At 45.8% G+C, this 15,808-nt stretch overlaps 1 protein-coding gene across 2 annotated transcripts in view; it reads left to right on the forward strand.

The window, feature by feature from the left end:
- The window catches only part of PREX1 (phosphatidylinositol-3,4,5-trisphosphate dependent Rac exchange factor 1), a 378,063-nt gene that overhangs the window by 321,786 nt on the left and 40,469 nt on the right, over positions 1-15,808 (forward strand). For both annotated transcript variants that reach the window (XM_030212317.1, XM_030212318.1), the window contains exons 29-32: positions 697-787; positions 2,009-2,137; positions 5,307-5,348; positions 15,194-15,411. In XM_030212317.1, coding sequence (XP_030068177.1) covers positions 697-787; positions 2,009-2,137; positions 5,307-5,348; positions 15,194-15,411 — 480 coding nt within the window. The remainder of the gene's footprint in view (positions 1-696; positions 788-2,008; positions 2,138-5,306; positions 5,349-15,193; positions 15,412-15,808) is intronic.

Consider the following 15,808-nt stretch of genomic DNA (forward strand, 5'->3'; position numbering starts at 1 on the left):
GGAATAGCGCTTATGTCCGGGGATCGCACCTAACTTAAGGCATGGCCATTTGCACCAACTGTAACATGGTGCAAATGTTTGCACCTAAATTGGATGCATAGCCCCTGTATAATATAACAATGCTCGTAAATTCTAGGAACGCCCATGTTCTACCATGACCTTCCCATCTCCATGCCCCATTTTTTTACTCGTGCATAATCTGCACCTAAATGTATGCACATGCCCAAATTTGCATGCTCAATTTTTGTCGACTATTATATAATTAGGGGAATAATACAATGCTTAAAGAAACATAAAAAAAAAAGAAAATAAAGAAAAAGAAACAATTACAAACTCCTCATCCAATTGATAGTGACAGCTCTTTTTTTATTGAATCTTTCAGATTAATTTCTACATAACATTTGAAATACGAAAAGATGATTTTAAGTCAAAAATACATACATCAAAAATAATGTTTATACTTTTCTTACTCATTAGGAATGATCTATCACTCATCTTTAGTCCATCAATTAGAGGCATTCCACAATTCTTAAGGCAATCATAACTTAAGGTAGATTAATGACATCTAACACTTAAAAAAAGGAAAAAGACGGCCGAGAAGAGTCGCCGGGGTATACATACTATAGTGACAGCTCTGTTAAGTTTGAGAATAAACTGCAAGTTCTTCAGAGTGGACATTTGTGTGTTGTATCACAGGTGGATGCTATCAATACACTTCTCAAAGGGACAGTGATGAGCAAGGCCTTTGAAGAGACCAAGCACTTTCCAATGGACCACAGTTTACAAGGTAAAACAAAAGGTTCTCATTATAGATATTGTCACTGGGAGGGCAGTTTCAAAAGGTATGACCATGGGTAAAACAGCCAAAGAGTAGAAAGACTGGGCAAATGGCAGATGAAATTTAATGTGGACAAATGCAAGGTGATGCACATTGAAAAGAAGAACCGAAATCATAATTATCTGATGCTAGGGTCCACCTTGGGGGTCAGCAACCAAGAAAAAGATCTAGGTGTCATTCTAGATAATAGATTCCAACCCTGTCTGCTTTTGGCTTCCTTTCCCTCCTATCTGAGTACCCTAATCCTGAACCCTGTTTCAGTCAAGCTTGTTTCTGTATCCGATACCCTGTCTGAGTCTCCTGAATCCAGAAGTCCAGAACCTGTTCTAGTCAAGCTTGTTTAGAGTCCTGTGTCCGGTGTGAGAATCCTGTTGGTCCAGTCTGCAGGCTCAGTCCAGTAAGTCCTGCTGGCCGCCTGCACCTGGGGGCTCAACCCCTGGGGAACGGTGGTCAAGCGCAGGCTTCTCTGTCCTGCTTATTCCCTGCTTGCCTACTGCTGTAGTTCCAGTCCTGTGGTTCCAGTTCGGTTGTTCCAGCTTTGCCAGTCTACAGCTTCTCCTGCCTTGCTTGTTACCCAGTCCTGGTTGGGGTCTTGCCTACTGCTGCCGCTTGTCGGCAGTGGTCCAAGGGCTCACGTTGCTCCAGTGTCCGAGAGCCTAAGACCGTGACAATCCCCATCCGTCTCTGGGGTGAACACACTCCTGATCCGTTTGGAACACTGGGTGACACTCTGAAGCATGTACGCAAGAGAAGGCTCACTGCTAATAATTGTTCAGCTATAGTTTGGATAGATGTGTCATAGAGAGAGACATTTTGCCTTTTGGCTACAGATGTTCAGGGTGAAATCTGGATCTAGAACCCATAAATCCTAATCTCTAGACAGAATCCCTTGCATGAAAGTTTAGTGTTACTTTTATGAACGTATTCTTCACACTGTCACTTTGCAATGTGGAGCCTGCATGGTAAAGTCAACAATTGCGATGTTTCAAGCTTGAAGCAGGGTCAAAATGAAAAAAAAATATAAAGGTATTAACAAAGCACAAGAAATTTTGTGTGGTAAAGAAGTTCTAGATCAAGAATTCCGGAAAGTTATACTGTTGTCCAAGGACAGAAGATGTTTTCCACCAGCCCAATCCCATTCCAAATAGTAATATTTTATTTTCCCTGCAGAGTTTCGGCAGAAAGAGGAATGGACAATACGCTGTAGAAGTATCATTCAAATCAGCATCCAAGAAGATCCCTGGAACCTTCCGAACTCCATCAAGACACTTGTTGAGAGCATACAAAAATATGTCGAAGGTACGTAGATGAGAGTTCTCCACTTAGAATGTCAAAACATTTTTGTCTGATACATGCAAATTCATCCCTTGACCAAATTTCTCAAACAACATTTTAGACCTTGTATTTGGCGCAACTCAGCACGTTCCACAGTAACAGATTTTACAAAGCAGTGCTACCGATTAGCATGCGCTGAATGCGAAGAAGCCCAGATGAATTGAATAAGCCACTTTGAACCGAAACCTGGTTTTGGATAACAGTGGGATGCAAGAATGCATAAATAAATAGACTTCTTCGCTTTCAACGTGCTGCTAATTGGTAGCATAGTTTTGTAAAAGAGGCCTTTAGTTTCTTAGAACATAAAGAACAGGAGAGGCCTACCCAACTGAAAATACAAATAGAACATTTTTAAAAAACCCATGGGAAATGTCAAAAATAGATGAAACAGCCACAAAGAATAAAATCAATCCAAAGAACATGAACGAAATGGAGTTCAACTCTTAAATAACAAATATAAAATAAAATCATGTAGAGTATACATGCAGATTTATACTGGTTGCCAACAGTCCATTAATACCAGTGGCGTTCCTAGGGGGGGCGGTGGGTGCGGTCCGCCCCGGGTGCACGCCGCCGGGGGGGTGCCGCGCGCACCTGTCCTCCATTGTTCCATGCTTCTTCTCTGCCCTGGAACAGGTTACTTCCTGTTCCGGGGCAGAGAAGAAGCATGGAACAATGGAGGACAGGCGCTTGCGGCACCCCCCGGCGGCGTGCATCCAGCGGGGGGGTTCCTTCGCGGGGGTGTCCTTTTGCCGGGGGGGGGGGGGGGCCGCGCGGCATCTGGGGGGGGGGGGGGGGGGGCGGGGCGCATCGGCGATCCGCCCCAGGTGCCAGCCCCCCTAGGAACGCCACTGATTAATACTGTCCAAATATGTGACAACTGCCTGATGTCTGCATCGGAGGCCTTAGATAAGCAACAGGCGAGGGGTGAGGGGAGGGAGTTACCACCTAAGCAAGCCAATTAGTCAGCAGTCTTGCCATGGTATGAATGTCATATAACATTTAAACTTAAAAAAAAAACAAAACAAGAAAACAACTCTTGCTGCCAAACAGAGTTTATTAGAATGGAATGCAGTCCATCAGACCAGGGGCATAGCCAGACTTTGGCGGGAGGGGGGTCCAGAGCCCGAGGTGAGGGGCACATTTTAGCCCCCCCCCCCCCCCGCCGCCCCCCGCAATTTTGAACCCCGCCGACCCTCTCGACCCCTCCTCCCGCCACCATCCCTCCCCCGCCACCGCCGTCGCCTACCTTTGCTGGCAAAGGACCCAAACCCCCGCCAGCCGAGGTCCTCTTCTTCCGGGTCAAGGCTTCGTGCAGGACGTCAGACTCAGAAACAGAACAAAGCCTTGCGCTGGAAGAAGAGGACCTCGGCTGGCGGGGGATGGGGTCCCCCGCCAGCAAAGGTAGGCGACAGCGATAGTGGGTTGGCGGCGGGAGGGGGGGGTCGAGAGGGTCGTCAGCAGGGGGGTCCAGGGCCAAATCTACGTGGGCCCAGGCCCCCGTGGCCCCACGTAGCTAAGCCACTGCATCAGACTTTTGGCAGGCAGGTTTTCCTAGCAGAGGACCATTTGGAAAGACACTATGGGGGAATTCTATAAGAAGGGTGCCAAGAGTGCATGTGAATAACCCAAATACTGGCATTTATACACATATGTGCACTATGGGCCAGATTCAGTGAATGGAACCCAAAGTTAGGCATCCTTATGATTTCTTCACTATGCTAGTATTCTGTAAAGGGCATTCTGAGCAGAGCATCCTTTATACAGTAGAACGCTAGCTTAAGCGTGGAGTTATAGAATACTTGCATTTCTGTACCTAACTGACAGTAGTTAAGCATGAACATTTACACCAGCGTAAATGGTTTGACGCAAAAATGCCGTTACAGAATTTGCACTTAGGGCTAGATTCTATATACGGTGCCTCGAATCTAGGCATGTCTGATAGAGACATCTAAGCATCTTCTATTAGTCACTCTTAAATGTAGGTGCGTTATATAGAATACGCCTTGGGCTGGGTTTAGGCACATCCATTTATGCCAGTGAAATCTGGTGTAAAAGCATGCGCCTAAATCTATGCACGCTGGCACATATTCTGCAACAGCGTGCATAGATTTGATTGATAGCCCCATGACGCCCACAGCTCACCCATTGTCACGCCCCCTTCTTGGCTGCACACATTGGAATTTATGCGTGCCCCTTTGTAGCAAAGCGCGTACATAAATTCCAATTAAATCCAATTACTGCCTTATTTGTTTAACGAGCCACTTATCATAACGAAATGGCTCGTTAAACAAGTAAGGCACGTGCGTAAATTAGGCGCACGTACAAATCTATGCGCCCGGCTCATTGCACCATATATAGAATCTGGGGGTTACCGTGCATCATCCCAGCACCTAACTTTGGGTGACCATTACTAAATTCCCCCCATAATGTTTTGCTCCTGAAATATTAAGCTTGCAATAAAGATGATTGGCATGAAAAGAGCTGAGCATTTGATATACCCCAAATCCATAATGGTAATGGGAAGGAAGGTTCAGTGTAAAGGTGTAAAACACAACGGATAGCGGCGGGGTAGTGAGTAAGGGTGGGGGAGGATAGAGGATGTAAGAGGGAACATGTGTTTGGTGTAATTCAGATTTGTCTGTTGTTAATAGCTCTTTGGTTTGGGGTTGGAATATTAATTGTACATTGGTGAATGACTGCCATGCAGAAAGAACAATGGTATGTCAGATTGTTGTTTTGCCTTGCAATAATAAAATTAAAATGTTAACAAGGATAACCTGTTACCATTATCGAGCCCGTCACTGGAGTATCCTAGTAAGTTTATTCAATGGTGGCATTCTGTTAGAAGACCTTGCTTTTCGATTACCTTCGTAAAATTCATTATATGCACAACGCAGCTCTACAGAGTACATGAGAATTAATGGACCAGTAAAGGCTTAATTATTTTTAACTGGATCTTATTCGGTAAAAATGGGTTTTCCCATGGGCAATTGATGTTGACTCTTCCTTTTCCAAATTGCCATCAGTTGGAAAACTGGGAAAAAAACACAGAAGGCTAGAGATATGCTAAAGTTGGGGTTGGTATAATGTATCTGTAGATTTGATGAATCTTATTTTTGTTTCTTTGTAGATGGGAAGAATCAGTTGCTGTTGGCCTTACTGAAATGTACAGGTAGGGGCTCATTTTCAAAAGAGAAAGACGTCCAAAAAGTGTCATAAAGCAGCATTTGGACATAATTCTTCTCAAAATGTCCAAATCGGTATTTTCAAAACCTGTTGTGCAGATGTTTATTTATGCAATTCATCTGCAATGCATCCAAATCTCAAGGGGATGTGTCGGGGGGTGGGTTTAGGGCGTTCCTAACACTTGGACTTTTATAGCCATAATGGAACAAAAACATGTCTAGGGCTAAAACTTCAACGTTTTGATCTAAACCTGTTTTTAGAATGAATAAACAAACGAACAACAGTGGATCCAATAAAAGTCCTCTCACAGTTGGCGTCTTTCTAAACAAGGTCTTTATTCAAAACAATCAAACAACCCGACACGTGACGTGTTTCGGCCAAAAAGGCCTGCGTCAGGGGTCTATTAATCCTTTATGTAAAATACCTTGGGAAACAGATGACTCTCAGTGAATAAAGTGTTAACAGAGATATCGTGCAACAAAGTCGGATCATTCAAAAATAACTCCCGGAGGGCGCACTAAAACTAGAAAGGAGCACTTAGAACCATGGCTTTAGAATGAATAAGGCACAAAAAGGTGCCCCAAATGACCAGATGACCACTGGAGGGAATCGGGGATGAACCCCCTAACACAACCAGTGGTCACTAACCCCCTCCCACTCCCCAAAGGTGTGAATAAAAATAGTACTTACCATCCTCTGTAGCAGTTTCAGATGTTATAGCCAGTTCTGTTACAGCAGCAAGCAGGTCCCTGGAGTAGCCTAGTGGTCTGTGCAGTGCACTGTAGAGAAGGAGACCCAGGTCCATTTCTCACTCTATCTGTCAACTGACCAAAAACCTACTGTACCCACATATAGGTGACTCCTTTACCCATAAAGGCTATTGTAGTGGTGTACAGTTGGGGGCGGTGGATTTTGGGTGGGATTTGGAGGGCTCAGAAGAGAAGATAAGGGGGTAGCGGTGAGATGTGTACCTGGGAGCTTTTATATTGTCCACAACAGTGTCCCCTAGGGTGCCCCATTGCTCTCCCAAGATGTCTGTGTGGCCAGTCTCCAAAGATTGCTGGCTCCTCCTACATTGCAGTGGATTGATTTTGTGCATTTTGCATTTGGACTTTTTTTTCTTTAATGGATCAAGAAGATAAATGCTCAGAGCACAAAATCATCTAGCATGTGACCATTTAGAAACAAAAAAGATAGGTGTTTTGCTGTTTTGAAAATGGCTATATTTCCTGTTCAGATTTGGGACGTTTCACGCTAAACATCCAAATTCTGACTTAGACATCATATGAAAAATGCCCCTCCTCAAGAACCTTTTATTAAAGCAGGTAGTGAATTAGCGCATGGCGACTGTTATCAGACAAGTGCAATAACTGGTATTGCAGTGGCACGGCAGCCTTGTTCTCTCTAAGCTGAGTGGGAGTCCTCCAGTGGGTGGCCAGTGGGTGGCGCTGTTTCACTGTCACATGTTCAACAGCGAGGGACAGGCAAGCTCTGCGGGACTCCAGGGAACCTGCTTTTCCCTAGCGATTGAACTCACAATATTGAAGCACTGCCCCCTACTAGCAGCAATGCAAGTAACATACATAGTAGATGATGGCAGAAAAAGACCTGCACGGTCCATCCAGTCTGCCCAAGAAGATAAATTCATATGTGCTACTTTTTTATTTGTACTGTCCTCTTCAGGGCACAAACTATATAAGTCTGTCCAGCCCTATCCCCGCCTCCCAACCACCAACCCCGCCTCCCACCACCAGCTCTGGCACAGACCGTATAAGTCTGCCCAGCACTATCCCTGCCTCACACCACCGGCTCTGGCATAGACCGTATAAGTCTGCCCAGCACTATCCCTGCCTCACACCACCGGCTCTGGCATAGACCGTATAAGTCTGCCCAGCACTATCCCTGCCTCACACCACCAGCCCCGGCACAGACCGTATAAGTCTGCCCAGCACTAGCCCCGCCTCCCAACCACCAGCTCTGCCACCCATTCTAGGCTAAGCTCCTGAGGATCCCTTCCTTCTGCACAGGATTCCTTTATGTTTATCCCACGCATGTTTGAATTCCGTTACCGTTTTCATCTCTACCACCTCCCGCGGGAGGGCATGCCAAGCATCCACCACCCTCTCCGTGAAAAAATACTTCCTGACATTCTTCTTGAGTCTGCCTCCCTTCAATCTCATTTCATGCCCTCTCGTTCTACCCCCTTCCCATCTCCGGAAAAGGTTCATTTGCGGATTAATACCTTTCAAATATTTGAACGTCTGTATCATATCACCCCTGTTCCTCCTTTCCTCCAGGGTATACATGTTCAGGTCCGCAAGTCTCTCCTCATACGTCTTGTAACGCAAATCCCATACCATCCTCATAGCTTTTCTTTGCACCGCTTCAATTCTTTTTACATCCTTAGCAAGATACGGCCTCCCAAACTGAAAATACTCCAGGTGGGGTCTCACCAACCCGCTCAGCTTAGAGGGAACAGTGCATGACAGCACATAATAATTCATGAGTTAACTGTATGCTGTGTTAGGGAGTGGGAACAATGTGGATCATGGGCGGAGAATGTTTAATATGTGATAATGAACATTTCCGTGTTGCAGAGAGCGTGCTAGGCGTGCCCCCCAACAATTACAGAGTAGCTGTTACGGTACAGTAAGTGCAAATCTTAATGTGCTCTAGTACATTAGTGGGGGAGTAGCCTAGTGGTTAGGGTGGTGGACTTTGGTCCTGGGGAACTGAGGAACTGAGTTCCATTCCCATCTCAGGCACAGGCAGCTCCTTGTGACTCTGGGCAAGTCACTTAACCCTCCATTGCCCCATGTAAGCCGCATTGAGCCTGCCATGAGTGGGAAAGTGCGGGGTACAAATGTAATAAATAAAATACAAGAGTCCCTTAAAATCTCAAAACATTGGGGCTTTTGTAGGTGTTCATTATTCTATGGATGAGTGTGTATTTTTCAGGTATAGGCATGTGGTTTTTACATCCAAAACAGGGCTTTTTTTGAGGGGGTACTTGGGGGTACTGAGTACCGGCACCTTTTCCATTGTCTGCTAAAACTGACCCATGGTCCCTAAATTTTAATAAAAGAGCTCAGGTCCTACATGCCAGTTCTGCCTTGTCATAGATTCTGTGACTGGTTGCAGGGGGCCTGGCAATTGTGGGGTGGGTCCCTCAGTGATCACCCCACCCCTGAAATGTACTACTACTACTACTACTACTACTATTTAGCATTTCTATAGCGCTACAAGGCGTACGCAGCGCTGCACAAACATAGAAGAAAGACAGTCCCTGCTCAAAGAGCTTACAATCTAATAGACAAAAAATAAAGTAAGCAAATCAAATCAATTAATGTGTACAGGAAGGAGGAGAGGAGGGTAGATGGAGGCGAGTGGATACAAGTGGTTACAAGTCAAAAGCAATGTTAAAGAGGTGGGCTTTCAGTCTAGATTTAAAGGTGGCCAAGGATGGGGCAAGATGACAGGGTGCCAGGCAATGTGGCCTAGCATTTGAGTACCGGCACCTTTTTCTCTGGAAAAAATGCACTGATCCAAAGTAACATAAATTTTCAAAAACATGTGAATTCATTTGCGGTGTAAAATAGCAAAGATGTCCGAATGGGGCAGTGTGACTTTTTTTGGAAAATTGCAAAGATGTGAGTGAAGCATCAAAGTAGTCTAAGAGGGGCATAATCGAACGAAAACGCCTATCTCCATGGGCGTTTATCTCCGAGAACGGGTCCGTGAAGGGGCGGAGCCAACCGTATTTTCGAAAAAAATAGACGCCCATATGTTATTCGCTACTTTGTGAGCTGGGCGTTTTTGTTATTCAGTGATAATGGAAAATGAAAGCGCCCAGCTCAAAAACGAATACATCCAAGGCATTTGTTCGTGGGAGGGGCCATGATTCGTAGTGCACTAGTCCCCCTCACATGCCAGAACACCAACCGGGCACCCTAGGGGGCACTTTTACAAAACAAAACAAAAAGGTAAAAGAGCTCCCAGGTGCATAGCACCCTTCCCTTGTGTGTTGAGCCTCCCAAATCCCCCTCAAAACCCACTGCCCACAAGTCTACACCATTACTATAGCCCTAAGGGGTGAAGGGGGGGCACCTACATGTGGGTACAGTGGGTTTGGGGGGGTTGGACGACTAACGCATTAAGCAGCACAATTGTAACAGGTAGGGGGGGGATGGGCCTGGGTCCACCTGCCTGAAGTCCACTGCACCCCCTAATAAGTGCTCCAGTGACCTGCATACTGCTGCCAGGGAGGTGGGTATGACATTTGAGGGTGAAAATAAAAAGTTGTGAAACGTCATATTTTGTGCTGGGAGGGGGTTTGTGACCACTGGGGAAGTCAGGGGAGGTCATCCCCGATTCCCTCCAGTGGTCATCTGGTCATTTAGGGCACTTTTTGGGGCCTTATTCGTGGAAAAAACAGGGTCCAGGAAAAGTGCCCTAAATTCTCGCTAAAATCGCATATTTTTCTTCCATTATCGGCGAAAGGGCGCCCATCTCTGTTCGCCCGATAACCACGCCCCAGTTCCGCCTTCGACACGCCCCCGTCAACTTTGTCCGCATCCGCGACGGAGTGCAGTTGAAAGCGTCCCAAATTCGGCTTTTGATTATACCGCGTTATTCGTTTTTGTGAGATAAACGCCCATCTCCCGATTTAGGTCGGAACTTGGGCGTTTTTCTCGTTCGATTATAAGCTGGTAAATGGCTAATTCTGGATGTCTCAACTATCAGGCAGGGCTTTTCAGTACATTGATCATACATTACTGTACCGGGCTTTCAACTCGGTATGTAGGTGTCCAGCCTGCTATTTAGAAACTGTTTTATATGTCTTAATACTGTTGAATATTTGACCTGTTTTCTATATAAACTTCATTGCCTGGAATCCCATATTTGAGAATGCAGGTGACACAATGAAAGGAAAGGGTGATGTTGTTTTTAATGTTATGGCATTTCCTGTTATGCTCTGTTATGCAGTTCCATATTCCTCACTGCCCAGTTGGGTGTTGATACACAGCTGCAAAGGTCCAGAGTTCTGTCAAGTGGGGCAGTGGTGTTCCTTGGTCAGCTGCCACCCAGGGCGGATCGCAGCTATGCACCCCCACCCCCAGGGTGCAGCGTGTCCCCCCTGCGCATCACCTCCAAGCCCCCTCCTGTGCATTCTTCTTATCTGCTGGGGTGCTGTGAGCAGCCTCACGGCTGTCGGCTCTGCTGGTTCCCTGCTCCTTCTGTCTCGGAACAGGAAGTAACAGCAGAGGGAACAGGGAACCAGCAGAACCGACAGCCATGCGGCTGCTCCCTGCATCCCTCTTGCAGCGTGCACCCGGGGCGGACCGTCCCCACCGCCTCGCCCTTGGTAAGCCACTGAAGTGGGGTCTTTCTTCCACTCCCCTAAAGCACTTTCTGTCTGTATTAAGGACAATACTATTTGGGCTAGCCAGCATGATGCCGAAAGGTTACGGTTTCCCGGTTCCTCTTTCATGTAAAAAACATTATTAACTGCTAATAGACCCTTTTCTCAAGAGTATTCACCTGATCACACTGCTTCTTCTAGGACCCACTGTCTCCTCCTGTGTCTGGGGGAAGAGAGGTTGGTGGTTGGGAGGCGAGGATAGGGGAGGGCAGACTTATACGGTCTGTGCCAGAGCCAGTGATGGGAGGCGGGACTGGTGGTTGGGAGGCGGGAAATACTGCTGGGCAGACTTTTACGGTCTGTGCCCTGAAAAAGGCAGGTACAAATCAAGGTAAGGTATACACATATGAGTTTATCTTGTTGGGCAGACTGGATGGACCATGCAGGTCTTTTTCTGCCGTCATCTACTATGTTACTATGTTACACTGAATTTTCCTCAGTTCACAGATCTCCTACGCTTGCTGGCTCCTGAACTTCCATTCTGCTTCCTCTTTTCCAAACGTCTACTCTAAAGTCATGCCGCCATTTACCTTCCCTATGGTGGTAGGGGTTTGGAGTCCTAGACACACCCACCTTTCCAGAACTCTCCTCCAGGAAGGAACCCCTAGCCTTTCAGCTTTCTAGTTTGCTCTTTTGCATGCGTTTCCACTCATGTGCACTCCCTGGGTAATTCATCTTTCTGCTTGACCCTCTTTTTTTTTTTTTCCCTGTGAGGAACTGCGCTGTCTCACATATTTTTACATTACTACGTTTGACAAAGGGAGGAAAGTTTTGAAACTTTCCATAGGACTTACAAGCACGTTTTCAATGGGAAACTTCTCAGGGAGTTTCCATTTGAAAATCCAGCCAGTGGGAGATAACAAATAGTTTGTTCCTAGGGACTTTTGCACCTACTTCAAAACAAGTCCAAAAATTCACGCTAAAAGCAATCATTGGAATTATGTTCAGAGTGGAGGAGTGATGACACCCAGCTTTATCTCTCCACACCAGACATCACTGCAGAAACCCAGGCTAAAGTATCGGCCTGCTTAGCCGACATTGCGACCTGGATGTCCAACCGCCACTTGAAACTGAACATGGCCAAGACCGAGCTTATTGTCTTCCCTCCCAAACCCACTTCTCCTCTCCCTCCACTCTCTATCTCTGTTGATAACACCCTCATCGTCCCCGTCTCATCTGCCCGCAACCTTGGGGTCATCTTTGACTCCTCCCTCTCCTTCTCTGCGCATATCCAGCAGATAGCCAAGACCTGTCACTTCTTCCTCTATAACATCAGCAAAATTTGCCCCTTCCTGTCTGAGCACACCACCTGAACTCTCATCCACTCTCTTATTACCTCTCGCCTTGTCTACTGCAACCTACTCCTCACTGGCCTCGCACTTTGCCATCTATCCCCCCTTCAGTCCGTTCAAAACTCTGCTGCACGTCTTATCTTCCGCCTGAACCGGTACACCCATATCACCCCTCTCCTCAAGTCACTTCACTGGCTTCCGATCAGGTACCGCATACAGTTTAAGCTTCTCCTTTTAACCTACAAATGCACTCGATCTACAGCCCCTCCCTACCTCTCTACCCTCATCTCCCCTTACATTCCTACCCGTAACCTCCGTTCTCAAGAAAAATCCCTCCTGTCAGTACCCTTCTCCACCACCGCCAACTCCAGGCTCCGCCCTTTCTGCCTCGCCTCACCCCATGCCTGGAATAATCTCCCTGAGCCCATACGCCAGGCCCCCCTCCCTGCCCATCTTCAAAGCCTTGCTCAAAGCCCATCTCTTCAATGTCGCCTTCGGCACCTAACCATCATACCTTTATTCAGGAAATCTAGACTGCCCCTACTTGACATTTCACCCATTAGATTGTAAGCTCCTTGGAGCAGGGACTGTCCTTTTTTGTTAATCTGTACAGCGCTGCGTAACCCTAGTAGCGCTCTAGAAATGTTAAGTAGTAGTAGTAGTAGTAGTGGCCTAGTGGTTAGTGTGGTGAACTTTGGTCTTGGGGAACTGGGTTCAATTCCCACTGCAGGCACAGGCAGCTCCTTGTGACTCTGGGCAAGTCACTTAACCCTCCATTGCCTGTATATAATTGTATATAAGTACCTGTAGATAATTGTAAGCCGCATTGAACCTGCTATGAGTGGGAAAGCGCGGGGTACAAATGTAACAAAAAAAATAAAATTCCTCTTTCTGCTGTAACTCTGTCCTGTGTCAGCCACATCTAAAGTATGCATGTTGACATCCACTGTGCATATGCTGAGATACATTCTTACATTTACTTGCATACAGACCCTAGATTATTGCCCCCGAAAGATCATTGGTTTACCAATTTGTACAGTATTTAGACCTGTGCATGTTCTTTCTGTAACACACTGGTCCTCCGCCCTCACTATCTGAAAGCAACAAATTTTAAGTATGAACACATCTGCAGGTTTTTACCAGGTCAGCGTTCGGCTGCAGCGGTCAGTGGTTATTTTGTACGCTGGCTTTATCCAGATATTTAGTGTGTCACACACTATCTATTAGTGGCCGGTTCTGAACATCCAGATAAGGCAGTCAGTGCTGACACTTATCCTGATGGAGACAATATTCAGTCTGCTATCTGGATAACTTAGAGAGATGTGGTAGCCATGTTAGTCCACTTTTAAAGGTAATCAATAGAAATAAAAGAAAATAAAACAAAGAAAATAAAAGAAAATATACAAAAGAAAATAAGATGATACTTTCACCCTCTTATCACCAGGCATATCTCCCTGTCCCTCATCCACCCAGCTCTCCCTGTCTCTCACCTAATCCACCCCACCCTCATCCTGTATCTCACTTATATATACATAGTAACATAGTAGATGACGGCAGAAAAAAAACCTGCACAGTCCATCCAGTCTGCCCAACAAGATAAACTCATATGTGCTACTTATTGTGTATACCTTATCTTGATTTGTACCTGTCCTTTTCAGGGCACAGACCGTGTAAGTCTGCCCAGCACTATCCCCGCCTCACAACCACCAGCTCCGCCTCCCCCCACCGGCTCTGTTGTTTATCAACATTTATTTATCTGTTTTATTTGTTTATTTTATTTGTCTGTTTTGTTTGTTTATTTGTTTAACTGTTGTTTATCAACATTTGCTTCTTTCTGATCTGATGAAGAAGGGCTACTTTCGAAAGCTAATCAAAAAATGTATTAAGTTAGTCCAATATAAAAGGTATCACCTTATTTTCTTTTCTCTGTTTTATTTTATTTCTATTGATTACCTGGATAACTTATGACAACCTCTATCTGTCCTGTTATTCGGATAAGTTATCCAGATAGCAGACTGAATATTGCCACTATCCGGATAAGATCTGGGACTGCCCACACTCAACTCAGCATTATCTACATAGTGCCAAAGGCATTGGTTCTCAACTGTGTCCTAGGGGTACATCCAGCCAGACAGGTTTTCAGGATATCCACAATGAATATGCATAAAGTAGATTTCCATGCCAAGGAGGCAGTGCATGCAAATCTAACTCATTCATATTCATTGTGGATATCCTGAAAACCTGACTGGCTGGGTGTGCCTGATGCCTGGATATTCGGAGGCACTATCTGGATCAGGGATGGGCAGTGTCGGTCCTCGAGGGCTGCAACCCAGTTGAGGTTTTAGGATTTCCCCATTGAATGTGCATGAGATCTATTAACGTATAGTAGAATGTGGTAAAGACGGTTAGCTTAGCGGAGTTTAAAAAAGGTTTGGACGGCTTCCTAAAGGAAAAGTCCATAGACCGTTATTAAATGGACTTGGGGAAAATCCACTATTTCTGGGATAAGCAATATAAAATGTTTTGTACTTTTGGGATCTTGCCAGGTATTTGTGATCTGGATTGGCCACTGTTGGAAACAGGATGCTGGGCTCGATGGACCTTTGGTCTTTCCCAGTATGGCAATACTTATGTACTTATGAGGCAGTGCATGCAAATAGATCTCATGCGTATTCATTGTGGAAATCCCGAAAACCCAGCTGGGTTGCAACCCTCGAGGACCGACGTTGCCCAACCCTGATCCGCATAGTGCTTCTGAATATCCCAGTCAGCAGCAGGTGATATTATTCAGGTAAGTGCTTTTCAATATTGACCCATACGTGTATGAGTGTGTGTGTCTGTGTACAGATACAGACACACACATACACATATGGGCCAATATTCAGTATTCTCTTGACCTTTTACCTAGTACAACTTGCATTCAACATTCTTGCACCCTCCTGGTTGAGAGGTGAAAACTACACTCGACAGTTCTTAAGCCCGTTAACTGTCGGTGCCTTTTTGGCATTTCTGGGTTTGCTACTTAAAGTTTGGATATTCTTTTTATCACCGTGTAATATATCAGAGGTCAGGGTTTGGTCTGCTAAACCACGCTGTTCTGTTTTGTCCTTGTGTCAGACACGGAGCTGCAGCTGAGACGTGACGTCATCTTTTGTCAGTCTCTTGTGGCTGCTGTGTGTACCTTCTCCGAACAGCTGATGGCGGCCCTGGATTACAGGTACAACAACAACGGAGAGTATGAAGAGAACAGCAGGGATGCCAGCAGGAAGTGGCTGGAACAGATTTCAGCTACTGGAGTTCTTCTAAACTACCAGTCACTCCTATCACCTAGCATGGTAAGAGCGCCAGCCCTACTGCCTGCAGTGTGCATGTGAAGGCTAGAGGTCAGCTGACTTTGATTCCAACATTCAGAATACCCCCACCCCAAATTCTATAAAGGTCGCCCAAATTTGTGCATGGATCCCAGATCGGTGCCCAAGCTAGTTACCGGGTTCCAATGATTTAATTATTGGCGCTGACAAGCACTTAATGGGCACTAATTAGTTCATAAGATCATCCACAGAGATGCGCCAGCCTACATGATAGACCTTGTTGATTTACCTCCCAGGAACGCTAAATGGTCAGCCCACCCATTCCTTAACTTACACTTCCCAAGCTGTAAAAAACTGAAATACAGACTAACACATGCGTCCAGCTTTTCATACAAGGGCACACAAATGTGGAATGCACTAC

The sequence above is a fragment of the Microcaecilia unicolor genome, chromosome 8 (assembly GCF_901765095.1).
Source record: "Microcaecilia unicolor chromosome 8, aMicUni1.1, whole genome shotgun sequence".
Lineage (NCBI taxonomy): Eukaryota > Metazoa > Chordata > Amphibia > Gymnophiona > Siphonopidae > Microcaecilia > Microcaecilia unicolor.